General features: G+C 40.5%; 2 protein-coding genes across 3 annotated transcripts in view; both read left to right on the top strand.

Annotated features, from left to right (window-relative positions):
* The first annotated feature begins 19 nt into the window (after positions 1-19).
* Positions 20-4486, top strand: LOC110981699 (hydroxymethylglutaryl-CoA lyase, mitochondrial-like). Its single transcript, XM_022239507.2, has 8 exons — positions 20-124; positions 830-898; positions 1209-1316; positions 2192-2346; positions 2520-2673; positions 2800-2988; positions 3291-3416; positions 3824-4486. The coding sequence occupies exons 1-8, from the start codon at positions 38-40 to the stop codon at positions 3923-3925; spliced, it is 990 nt and encodes a 329-aa protein (XP_022095199.2). The 5' UTR covers positions 20-37; the 3' UTR covers positions 3926-4486.
* A 419-nt stretch (positions 4487-4905) lies between these two features.
* The window catches only part of myo7a (myosin VIIA), a 28082-nt gene continuing 20430 nt past the window's right edge, over positions 4906-12557 (top strand). Inside the window, exons 1-9 of one of the 2 annotated variants that reach the window (XM_022239535.2) lie at positions 4906-5096; positions 8923-9012; positions 9444-9557; positions 9897-10049; positions 10316-10500; positions 11019-11140; positions 11574-11716; positions 11818-11931; positions 12289-12519. In XM_022239535.2, coding sequence (XP_022095227.1) covers positions 8995-9012; positions 9444-9557; positions 9897-10049; positions 10316-10500; positions 11019-11140; positions 11574-11716; positions 11818-11931; positions 12289-12519 — 1080 coding nt within the window. In that variant the 5' untranslated portion in view covers positions 4906-5096; positions 8923-8994. Of the gene's footprint in view, positions 5097-8510; positions 8668-8922; positions 9013-9443; positions 9558-9896; positions 10050-10315; positions 10501-11018; positions 11141-11573; positions 11717-11817; positions 11932-12288; positions 12520-12557 lie in introns of those variants that run through there. The other variant, XM_022239536.2, reaches the window with a different exon arrangement.

Here is a 12557-nt window from a genome sequence, read left to right as displayed (position 1 = left end):
TTGAACTATTGGTGGCGCTGCTTCGTCAATAGTCAACATGGCAGCCCCCGGGGTTCGCTCATTTCGGAGGATTTTACAGCTTAATCCATGCCAATTTGTGAAACGATCTAATTCTAGATTTAGTGTAAGTATGTTGAGGTGTTGTAAATAAATGTACGAAGATGTACACTGAACCAAACAGCAGTTGCATGGATACTGGAGGCATTTCTTAGCATGTTTTGGCTACTTAGGTCTACCCGTCGTGGCCGCTCAATATCAATACCCCCAGAACTGTGAAGTGTGGGGTCCGAACGTGGGAGCGGAGCGGACGTCGGACCCCACAGTTCTGGGGGTACTCGTTCAACTGTTCAACAATGTTCAACATGTTGATGTTCAACATTTGAACAAACTTAAGTTATTAAACTTGCTCTTTAAATTGACGTGTGATAAGACCTTCACAGCAAATATTTTATGTTTTAAGCCTGGTCTGTTTTTAATTTATGTATCACTGCAAACATGTGAGACGCTTTTGGACTGTTACTATAAGTTTGAGCATGCTGAGTTTGCTAGTTTGGCCTTTTGTGGCATTTTCCCTTCTTATATTTGGAAATTGGTGCTCTCCGTTTTTTTAGGGCCCATAGGCCATTGCAGAGGCATATGACCTGGTGTGTACTCATTAGCATGCTGCAATCTGATTGGATACATCCATGATGGCACATTGTTTGTCTGAAACTTACCATGATGGTGTGTACTCTTGTGCATGCCGTGCAACCTGTTTTGTTATTTCATGCTGACACCTTTTGGTATGATAATTTAAAAGTTTATCTGAAATGTTATCTTGCTCTGCTAGAGGGAAGCTCTTCCATCTTTTGTGAAAATTGTGGAGGTTGGACCTCGAGACGGGCTACAGAATGAGAAGGTAAGACGTATAAAGCCAAGGTAAAATGTTTATCAGTTTGTTGATTTTTGTTTTCTCCATTAGCCGGGTGTCTCATTTGTCATGTAACTCATTGTTTACGTTTCCTGTCACTTTAAAAAGATTCTGTAAATTGTTATTGATCAACTCATAAAGAAGGGGGCGGCTCATATTCATACGAATGGCAAACATTGATTTGTCAAATTACCAACATGCCGCAGTCAGTGTGATTCCAACAAATTGATAAATATCCTCTTTGCAGCTGTTCTCCAGATACCGTAAGATTGAATGTTTTCCTTGTTCCTCATTACAGGAAATTGTTGGCACAGAAACGAAAGTGGAGCTGATTAACAGGTTATCGGGCACTGGACTCAAAGTGATAGAGGCCACAAGTTTTGTATCCCCAAAGTGGATACCACAGGTATGAAAACCTTGAGGGTACACTGGTGAATAGTATCAGACTATGCTATGTGTTTGCTTCACTTGCAAGGTCTTAGAACCCTTTCCTAGCCTTTTTGGTTAAAGGTTCTCCTTATCCCCAAAATACTGTCCTTCCCCCTCACTGGCTAGGCCCCCTTGTGTTTGTATATTAACCCTAACTACCCAAAACCTGCCACATTCAAACAGCAGGTTTTGTGAGGTTTTGGCAGGTTTGGTACTGTACCTGAGGAACTTGTTGTTGAATTTTGTGAGACTTGGGATGAAAGGCCCAGGGAGATGGTGTTGGATTCTGTGTGAGTTGGGACACACAGGGGTCACTGTGTGCAGTGTCTGGCTTGCTGTACCAATTGTTGGACTATGCTTGATTTTGTCAGGTTTGGTACTGTTCAGTGCACGTCATCCTATACTACATAGACCCATCCATACCATATCACTCAAACTCCAACGGGCTCATTCTGTTAGAGTTTATCAGGTTTGGTACAGTAACCTGCATGTACAAGCACATAGACAAGTACATGCACCTGTTGGATTTTGTGAGGTTCAGTATGCTTTCTAGTGCAAGAGCCTAGGGGGTTTAATAGGGTTAAAGCCCACAAATTAACAACCCAGATCACTTGTTATTCCTTTTTTAAAATCTATTTCCATGAGGAATTTGGTTTATATTTGGAGGCTGAGATACTTTTTAATTATCACTCGGACGACCAAGGAGTAAGGTTAGCTAGCGCACAATTGTTGGCTCTGTTGTTTTGATGTTATGGTAGTAACTCAAATAATGCTTGTTACTGGTCATCTTGATTTCATTGTTGATCCTTCAACCTCTTTGAGATTGCTTTCATTTTTTTCATCGCTGATAAGATGGCAGATCACACCGAGGTGATGCAGTCCATCGAGAAGAGAGACGGAGTGAGCTATCCTGCCCTGACACCCAACGTGCAAGGTCTGAAGTCAGCCCTCCAGTCCGGTGCAAAGGAAGTAGCCATATTTGGAGCAGCATCAGAAACGTTCAGCAGGTGTGGTGGTTATTCCATCAATCCATCCGGGAGAAATGGATGTTTTCATTTTGATACTGCAACTGATATGTACAACTCAAAAATGAATGCAAATAAGTGACCATTTCAGCTTGAAAAGCCAGTGACTGCTTTTTGTTATCTAATAAATATTGATTTGGTTCTTTTTCTTTTAGGAAGAACATCAACTGTTCGATATGGGAGAGTATTGATAGATTCCAATCTGTGATGGATGTAGCCAAGCAGGCTGGTATTCCTGTACGTGGCTACGTTTCATGTGTGCTGGGCTGCCCCTATGAAGGGAAAGTACTCCCCGCTGCAGTTGCCCAGGTAAATTGACAGGGATTAAATTTCACCTGAAATGGCCAGAAACTACAAATATGACCATATCCCGAAAAAGGGGTCCCACTTCTAGCCAAGTGTTTTCAACTTTGCATATTTCTATTACTTCCTCAGGTGGCCAAGAGGTTGTATGACATGGGTTGCTATGAGATATCCCTGGGGGACACAATAGGGGTGGGCACCCCTGGTGAGATGAAGCATTTGTTGGAGGTTGTCACCAAGGAAGTCCCCATTGAATGCCTGGCTGTACACTGCCATGATACGTATGGGCAGGCCCTGGCAAACATATATGCTGCCTTGCAGGTGAGAACCGATCATTTAGCTCCCTTAAGAAGGAGAAGCTTGAGATGTCCTCCCCCACTAAAAGACAACATAGCCACGCCCTTGTAGGCTGCGATAGGATTTGGGATTTGTGCTGCCGGTTTTATGCAGAATGGCTAATTCAAGAGGATATTATTATTTTTGATATACATGTATGGTGTTTTTATAATTTGCAACTGTGGACAAACAAGTGTAGCAGAAAATTACTATGAGTATAGGGGCATTGATTCTGTAGGCCTTCAGTGTTTCAGAGCACCATCTCTTGGTTTCTGTTTTAATTTTAGTGTGGTGTTTGTGTGGTGGACTCGTCTGTGGCTGGGCTGGGTGGCTGTCCCTATGCCAAGGGTGCTTCGGGCAACGTGGCTACAGAAGACTTGGTCTACATGTTGGATGGTCTCGGCATTCAAACCGTAAGTACAGCAGAGCCGGCTTCAGAGGTTTTGGGATGGATAGATTTGGTGCACAATATTGCCACTTTTCTGAGTCCAAATCAAGGATAATAATATGCTGTTTGTTTTTTTAAAAAGTGAGAGTTTTTCTGTGTGTAGATTGTAGATAGGACACATTTCAGCCATTAGCTCCAAACTGTCAACTCTAAAACCGTCACATTTTCCAAGGTTTCAATCTCAGTATAATAACTCTGTGCTGTTAAAAAGACAAAAGTACAAGTACCTAGATTTTTGCCTGGTTGTGTTATGTTGGGTTACATTTTTTAGCGAGCCAGTGCCTAAATGTACATTCTTCGTATCTGAATGCCTCTTTTTTTGTTACAGATTTTGAACCTTTATTTCTTCCTTTGTCTCTTTATTTTTGCTAGGGAGTTGACCTGAAGAAGGTGCTGGATGTTGGCAATTTTATCTGCAAGGCTCTTGGCAAATCTCCTTCCTCCAAAGTTTCCCAGGCAATGAGTAAACTCTAAAATAAACACGACTCTAATAAGTCTAACTATTTGAAATTAAACTGCCTGTGAGACACAAATTCAAAATTACTGTTCACTTCAAGACACCTCTGTATCAATGCTTGAATGCTAGCTTTTAACATAACTTGAATCTTCCATCATGTACTATGATGAAAGATGCATTGTCATTCAATTCTCTAAGTTTTCATCAGATCTTGCTTTAAAGCCAGTGATATTCTGTTGTAAAAATGTACAAATGAAAAATAAAAAACACTTTTTTGTGAAGTGGAGTTTTAGTTCTTTGCTTTAAAGAATCATGAATTTTAATATTACAAATTGGGAAACTTTAAGATTATACCAGTTTAAAAGAATTCATCATTTATGAAAAAAGGACTTGAATGAAAGTTTTACTGAAACGTGAATAAGATTCATATTCGATCAAAGTATAGCCAGAACACTTTTGAGGAATTTACTGACATTTTATCAAGAATTATTTTTAAGACTCGCTGAATACACTGCTTATAAGTTTTGAAATGAAGTCCTTATTAAAATAAAGAACAGTTTCGGTTGCAAAAGCGTGAATTTGCTGACTCGTGTGATTTTTGGAAAGGGTGTGCACAGATGGTTCAGAAACACACGTGAAAGGGAAAATTTATGGAAAGGTGAAAAGCGCCCCCTTGTGACTAATCTAATAAAACGAAAGCTTTTTTTTCGTGAGAAATTCATTCGCACATCACACGAATAGCTTCAAGTTTCCTAGTTTTCTTCCGTTTGAAGCATGGGCCTGAAGTTGTGATCTTTGAGAACTTGTATTTCACTCGTGTACGCAAATCATAGAGTTTTCTTGTCAAATATTTACGAAATTAAACCGCCTCTGTTCAGGAACAGGTGGTTATATATTGATTTGGGGAAAATACCACTTAATTGGGCTAAAAAGGTAATGCGCGTCTTCATTCGAATTGCATTTTGAAGCAACTCCTCCTTTTGGGCGCTTTGTCGCGCCGTAGTAACTCGGTAATGTACTGCTCGGTAAGGTCGATTGAAAGTGGCGGACTGGGTGTGTGCGAAGTTTATGTCAATCAAATTTTGCCGGTTTGTTGCAGAAATTGACATTGACAGGTTGTGCGACAGTTTTACAGCCGATGATCACAAGTCCTGGTCGATGGAGTCGTAAGGCAGTGTCATTCAGAAGGTAAATATGCCGACTTTAAGTCGGGGAAATTCGATCAGGTTTACCGATTAGCCGCCTAGCCTGCCTATGCATAAAACGCATGTGGAAGAAAGCTGGATTGTGAACGTGTATGGAAATGTAGTAAGCCTAACAAGTAACATGCCTAACCGTTAGTGCTTGATGATAGGCCCACCCATGCTCTAAATTAAACACAGTCTTACAGATTCCAAGTGACAAGGACTCTGTAAATTGCTCTTACATTTTGTTACAAGAAGATTTCCAAGCTTGTATGACTAACGTTAAATATTTCCCTGTCAGACTTGAAACTTATAAACAAAGGGGTTGCCTTTTTATTTTGGCGGAAGGATAGGGGGTTCGGTACCTCGGGGAGAGCGGCAAGACAAATTTCTTTCTGACTGGTAATAAACCACACTGTTATACAACCTGAAAATCATGGACAAGAAGGACTAGGCTGGACATTGAACTCTTGCCTTGGCTTTCTCCAGATTGGGTGTGGACTTGCATCAAGTACGTGTAATAAGTTAATGCCATTTCAGACCCTGTTTGCCTTGTAAAAATCCACCAAAGCCACGAATAATGAAAAAAGGTGAAGTACTGGTGTCCTTGAGATGTCAGGATTTGCTCTAAAACAACGAAGGATATTTGGAAAGAGTTCCATATATAGATGCCAGTAATTACTCCCTACAGTGATCCATTAGCTCTCAGAAAGCAAAAACAAGTCGAGAAAAGTTTAGTCTAGAAGAGGAAATACCAAGCAGTCCCTGCACAAGATATATCACAGAAAGAGTCTACGTACTAGTGAATTGTGTGTTGACGGGGATCATGGTGTTTTATTTCCTATCCTGCCTACGTCAAGACTTTGTTTCAGGTGATTGTGTTTTCATTCCATAAAATCTGTCAGATTTCACCTTTTGGAGAGAAAAATGATTTAAGACTGAATGAATGGGATTTTAGTGGGAATTTTAGCCACACTTCCGTGACTGTGCATTAAATAAATTGGCACATGTTCCTCCTGGAGCTGCAGGTTAGAGTGAATAGGCAACTCAGACATACATGCACATGTGTAGTAATTAATGCACTTCATTGCTTCAGAGTTCTTAGGAATGGGATATTCCCTGAGGTTTTCCTTGCTCTTTTATTTGTTGAGAAATCTGCCCTGACATCTTTTTATCAACTAATTTACTTTTTGTAATGGACCATATTTACAGGGAAGCTATTTATTATTATCGTGTTCCCTGAATCTATCCAATTCAGTGTAATCTGTCAAATGAATTGGTACCAGACTGATTTGGGTTCTGTGTCACTTTATTATTTTAAACCTCTACATCATCAATGGCAAATTCCAAATTATTCATCAGTGTAAATGACATTACTTTGAAATGAACTTTTATTTCATTGCTTTTACATGTATTTGTATTCTCAGGTTCCTAAAGTTAACCTCGCTTTCAATTCAATGTGGCCGACTTGTGAAACAGGCTTATAATTCACAGAAAAGAAATTGTGCTTGGAGGCATGAAGATTTTTTTCCCTACGTACAGGCATTTAAGTTACTCTGCGTCAGATCTGTTGTTCCATTTGTTTTAGCCTTGGTACTTCCTTAAAATGTTGCCTTACATATTGGGTTTTTCTAATAATGCTTTTTTTAATGGCAAAAGGTTAATAATAGAGTTTTGTGGTGGAGTTTTCATCAAGATCTTCATGGGGAAGTTTTTTTCTGAGATTATTCCCTGAAAATCAACAAAAAGGAATGGGAAGACTCGGGTTCCTTTGATGATGTCTGTGACCCTTTTCCCCAGTTAATCTTTACCGCTGACATATAAGCAGTATTGTATTGGGTACCAGCCTACTGGTACATGTACACGGATTCCCCACTTGGTTCCGTGTGAACTCCTGTGTGTCCAATCATAACATGGCGGATTGGATGAGTCACGTAAGAGGGCCTATTGTTGCATGGTATGCTGGTCTATTGTGTGCACTTTGGCTCAGCGTAGTTACGGTTCAACCCACTGAACCCACAGTGCAAGGTGTAGAGACACACCTGCCAGGGCTGTTAGAAAATAGTAATTTGTTTATGGGTCAATAGCGGACGAAAATATCTTCCCACTAGTCAATTTTTATGCTGAATCATGTAATCCGTGTTTGCAAGTTGTACATACATACTTGTACAGTAGGTTACCCCAGAGCTTGAAAAACTTGAAAATGAATTGACAAATGTGTAATATTTTAATATTTAGGGAGCTGTCTCAGGAAATCTTAGATTTTCCAGCCGTCAGATGCACAACTTAGCCTATTGTTTTTCCTGCTGTTGTCTAAAAACTGACCACTGACCTTTTTGTGATGAAATTAAACCAGGGAAGAACTGGTAAAAAGGAAGGAAAGAATTGAAAAGTTACTCATATTTGGTGACAAGCCAGTTAAGGAAGAAAATAACATCCAAGAAGCTGTTTTTAAATAGTTTACAGCATGATAAGTTAATTGGTCAAGTCAAAGTGTCTAACTGGAAGAGAATAGCTATAGAAAATTGTTTATCATGGTAGTGAGAGCTTTTGCGTACCAGAGTGTAAATTCAAGATAATTACCTGGGTCTTTCCTTGTGCCACTTCTGTCATGTTCTTGTGGGCCTATCATTGCCTCTTGTATCCTTTAAGCCTCCAACATGAAGAAGATTCAGGTTAATGATTGTTGAGGTGGGGCTTGTTTTTTAATCAAATTTTGGCTTGGGCAAAAAATTGAAAAATTCTGGGGTGTTGGTGCCCTGTTTGGAGGGAGTGGCCATCTACCATACACTGTATTCCTTGTGCAAGTTTCTAAATGTGTTACTAGAGCTTTTTCACAGAAGAAGTGCCACATCGTACATGTACACTGTAAATGTTTGTACAGCGGGTATACATGTCAAACAACTACAAACATTTTGTGAAACTGAACGCCACGTACATGTACATGTACTTGCATTTTGCATTCATGTACATGAATATGTGCAGTACATGTATGTTAATTCACCATTCACCATTCACCATTGCAGCTGTCTGCAATCAGGGCTTACTTGAGCATTTTGTATTTTGACCTCTGATATCCAAGTCAGTACCCCACAGTAACAACTCGCTAGTTTCTGAGTGGCAAACACAAATAGCGTACATATATCATTGGTTATAAGTGTGTAATTTGTGTGAAAGATGTCACTATGCAAACAGGTGTAGATTGATACCTTTTCCATAAGTGACTAAGCTAACAACAAGGTTTTATTTTCAACTGTGAGTACATGTACACTGGAGTTACGTATTCACTGTACATGTACATTAAACTCCATATATGTGGGTGTACCATATTTGATGCTATTGTTCGTGATTACTTGGATGGTGCTGCATGCTTTTTATTGTGTGTTATCGTACATACATGTACATGTGGGTGTTGTTTAATAAAGAGAGTGTTTTTCTGCCATTAATCATCATCCTGTATTTCCTTTTGACCATTTTGTTGTGCCACAAGGCAGTCATTGTTCATTTTTCTGAATTTTGTGAAAGGGTGTCACAGAAATGGTTGTGTTACTCTATTGGTGTCATCTGATTTGCAAGTAAGTCAAATGTAATACATGTACATTTATGTGATTTGTTTAGTTGGAGTGTTATTGACTGGAATTGATAATTGTACTGTGTAAACGTTGATCATTTTACCAATGTTGTCCCCTGGGTCGCAGTGTGTTGGGTGTGATGACAAGACAGCCTGATGGAAACAGTGTTTTTGGAGTCAAGGGTTAATGAAATAGCCCTGTTTTTATTGTTCATAAGCCCAACATTGATCACTGGATTTCTGTTTTGTATGTGTGCAGCTAAAAAGGTACATGCATCAACAAAAGGGAATTTCATCCAAGAGGAAGTGTTGCCTGTAGGCAGAAATCACCATGGTGATTCTAACAAAGGTTTGTACTTTTTCATATCGAAGCACATTTAATAGTCGTGGCCATGTCATTCATTACCATGGTAACTATAATGTGTGGTTCTTCAAAATGTGTTTCTATGGAGATGATGCAGCAGTACTTTGAATGGATACATTCTTCCAGGAACTTACGGTTTATTGACAAAAAATGTATCAGACTTTGTCTGAGACAACTTATCAAGTTGTTTGGCTCGTCAGTGAATTTGATAAATGTTGTTGTAAGAAAAGTTATCATAACAAGTAATTTTAGCATTCGTATTAAATTGTAATACAAGTATTTTGATAACAAGGACACCATCCCGAATTGTGCCCCAATCTCATGGAATGACCCATAATTGAAATGAAGGCATGAGCCTCAACATATTTATGCACTCAGTTGTTTTAAAGGAATAATTTTGGTTTGTCTCTGTCTAGGGGGATTGTGTGTGGTTGGAGGACCCCAGGAAGTCGGGGATGAATGTGCCCATTGGGGCGACAGTCAAAATTGCCGAGTCGGGACGATTACAGCTTCTGGACGACGAAGGAAATGTATGACACAGTTCTAGTTGTTTGTCAATTGCAGAATGAAAAGACTTAAAAAAGAGTCACTCTGAAGTAGTGGAAGGAATTTAGAGGGGAAAAAAATTACAGTTTCAGAATAACTCATCCAATGAAATGAATGACAAGGTGACTTTGAATGTTCTGTTCAATTGGCTGTTGGAAAGCCTAGGATTTGAAATTAGTCTTGTGCTTCTGATTTATGAAACCCGTAGGGACAATGTCAGGCTGAGTGTTTATTAGGACACAAAGCTTTTCTGGGGTATGGTAAGTGATAAGCCAGCTTGGTTTGGTCACCTAGTCACATGTTTGCAATGTTCCGTGTCATAGGATCACTGGCTGTCTCGCGATGTGGCCTCCAAGTTGCGAACCATGCACATCTCCTCTGTGGACGGAGTGGAAGACATGATACGACTCGGGGATCTCCACGAAGCTGGTATCCTGCGGAACCTTCTCATCAGATACAATAACAATCTCATATATGTAAGTGATTCATGCATGTGGAGGCTGGAACTCATTCACATTTGTCCAAGACCCAATTCAAAGTTTGATCAACACTTTGAGAGGTTCAAGGAATGTCTGTGGTTGTTTCTGTTTCTTCCTTCTTCAAAAAAAGAAGAAAGTTGAGTATTCTGCTTCCAGAGTTCCCTGATTGCCGTTTTTTCCTTCTTTTTGGTTTTGAAATGAATATCAATGTTGCCCATGTGTTAGAGCAAGTCTTTGACACACTTGTCTGTTTCCATCCTCAGACCTACACTGGTTCCATCCTGGTAGCCGTCAACCCCTACCAGGTTCTGCCGATTTACAACGTGGAGCAGATCAACCAGTACAGAGACAAACGTATCGGCGAGTTGCCACCACACATCTTTGCCATTGCCGACAACGCTTACTACCGCATGATACGAGGACAAAAGGACCAGTGTGTCATCATCAGGTAATATGAAACCAATTTCTTCTTAGCAGTTACTGGATAAAGTGAGAGATTTGACAGTATCTCATAGCTCTCGTTAAGCATTCCAGAGCATCTTTTACGATTAGGCGGTCAAAACTTGTGTCAGTTTTAGACAGTACGGACAGAAATCACAGATAGCTGTATCATAGGGAGTGGCAAGCTAATAATCACGCTGTATCAGGTTAGACTCCAAATGGGATCATTAGAGATGGAAGGCTAGAACAGTATTAGTTTACCTTGCTGGATGTTAAGAGTGCTTCTGTTTCCACCAAAGTGGCTTCTTGGGCCACTGTTCTTGTGAAAGTCGAAGGGAGAAAACAGGTTGACCGATAGAGAGCTGTGTGAGGTGTATTGCTTTGAGCAGTTCTTGACAGACTTTGGCAGGGCATTTCAGTGTACCAAACTGTTTTGCTGCAAGACAACTCCATGGACTATGTTACCCAGGCTTTTTCCTGACACTTTTTGAGGATTTTGTATTCATTCTTTGCTCGTCTCTGTAGTGGTGAGAGTGGTGCCGGGAAGACAGAGAGCACCAAGCTGATTCTGCAGTTTCTGGCAGCCGTGAGTGGGCAGCATTCTTGGATTGAGCAGCAGATCATTGAATCCAACCCCATCATGGAGGGTAAGTCAACCCCCTTTGGGTGAATCCAACCCCATCTTGGAGGGTAAGTCAACCCCCTTTGGGTGATAAAAAACTAACACCATGAAAAATGAAGAAACACCATTGTCCCTGCATGAAGGCACTTGAGCACAGTTCTCCACGCTGTGTCTGCAGTGAGGTTGAGTTCAATATCGGCAAATAGTCCTTACTGTTTTGTGCCCATTCCACTGAAATTTAAGTTGCAAGAAATATGTACGGTAAGCACAGGATTTGAATTTTCTCACTTGATCTAGTTTAAGGCCCTGGAGTATTAAAAATGTCTGTGCTTGTTTTTCGTAGGCAGGCATCACTTTACTATGCTGGTTTTTTGCTGTTTAGAAAAAAAGTTCACTTCACTAATGTGCAATAATTGTGGGCTATTTAAGCGTGTTGTCTCTTTTTCTGTTCATGTTAGCCTTTGGCAATGCCAAGACAATACGAAATGACAATTCCAGCCGATTTGGCAAATACATCGACATCCACTTCAGCGAAAGGGGCGTAATTGAGGGAGCCAAGATTGATCAGTATCTGCTGGAAAAATCACGGCTGGTTGGACAGGTGAGTTCACAAAGACCACTACAGTGTGCTGTGCAAATTCCAGCTGTAATCCCCACTGTCTTGTTTGTAATCATTCCTGTGTTCTCTTCTTTTGCCGTTAGCTTCCAGATGAGAGGAATTACCACATCTTCTACTGCATGCTGCAAGGATTGACCCCTGACGAGAAGAGTAAACTTGAGCTTGGTAATGCTGAGGACTACAATTACCTCATACAGGTTGGTGAGAAAGATAGAGATCAAAGATCCAAATTCTTGTTTGGAATTGGATGTCAATAAAAGAAATATTTCACTTGGTATGTAACTTGCTATCAAATGAATACATGTCCATGTGCAGCACGTCAGTAGCATGTCAACAAGTCAAGGTTGGTTTCTAAAATGACAATTTCAAGAGTTCTGAAAAGGTGAACCAGTGGTTTCTTTTTGCAAAATGAACAAGTGTGCTTTTGCAGTGATCACATAAGTGGAGAAATTCAAACAAATCACCAAGATCTGGGGCTTTCCTGCAGCAGTTCAACTTCTCGGTGAGGTATTTAGACCTCATCATTTCTAGTATCTGATTTGGGTATTGTTCAGGGTGACTGTATCACCTGCGAGGGTCGCAATGACCAGAAGGAGTTTGCTGACATCCGCTCGGCCATGAAGATCCTGACCTTCAGTGACACCGAGATCTGGGACATCATGCGACTCCTGGCAGCCATCTTGCACTTTGGAAACATTGACTATGAGGCTGTAGAAACATCCAACCTGGACGCGACTGGATTCCACAGCCACTTGGAGACAGGAAGGATCTCAATGCTCCTGGAGGTTGGTGCTCTTATTTTTTGGTTGCAGCAGTGGGATAA

The sequence above is a fragment of the Acanthaster planci genome, linkage group LG14 (assembly GCF_054643075.1).
Source record: "Acanthaster planci isolate LZ-2023a linkage group LG14, COTS_SCS, whole genome shotgun sequence".
Taxonomy (NCBI): domain Eukaryota; kingdom Metazoa; phylum Echinodermata; class Asteroidea; order Valvatida; family Acanthasteridae; genus Acanthaster; species Acanthaster planci.
Note: the sequence above shows the minus strand (reverse complement) of the source record. Positions and strands in the feature narration are given on the sequence as shown.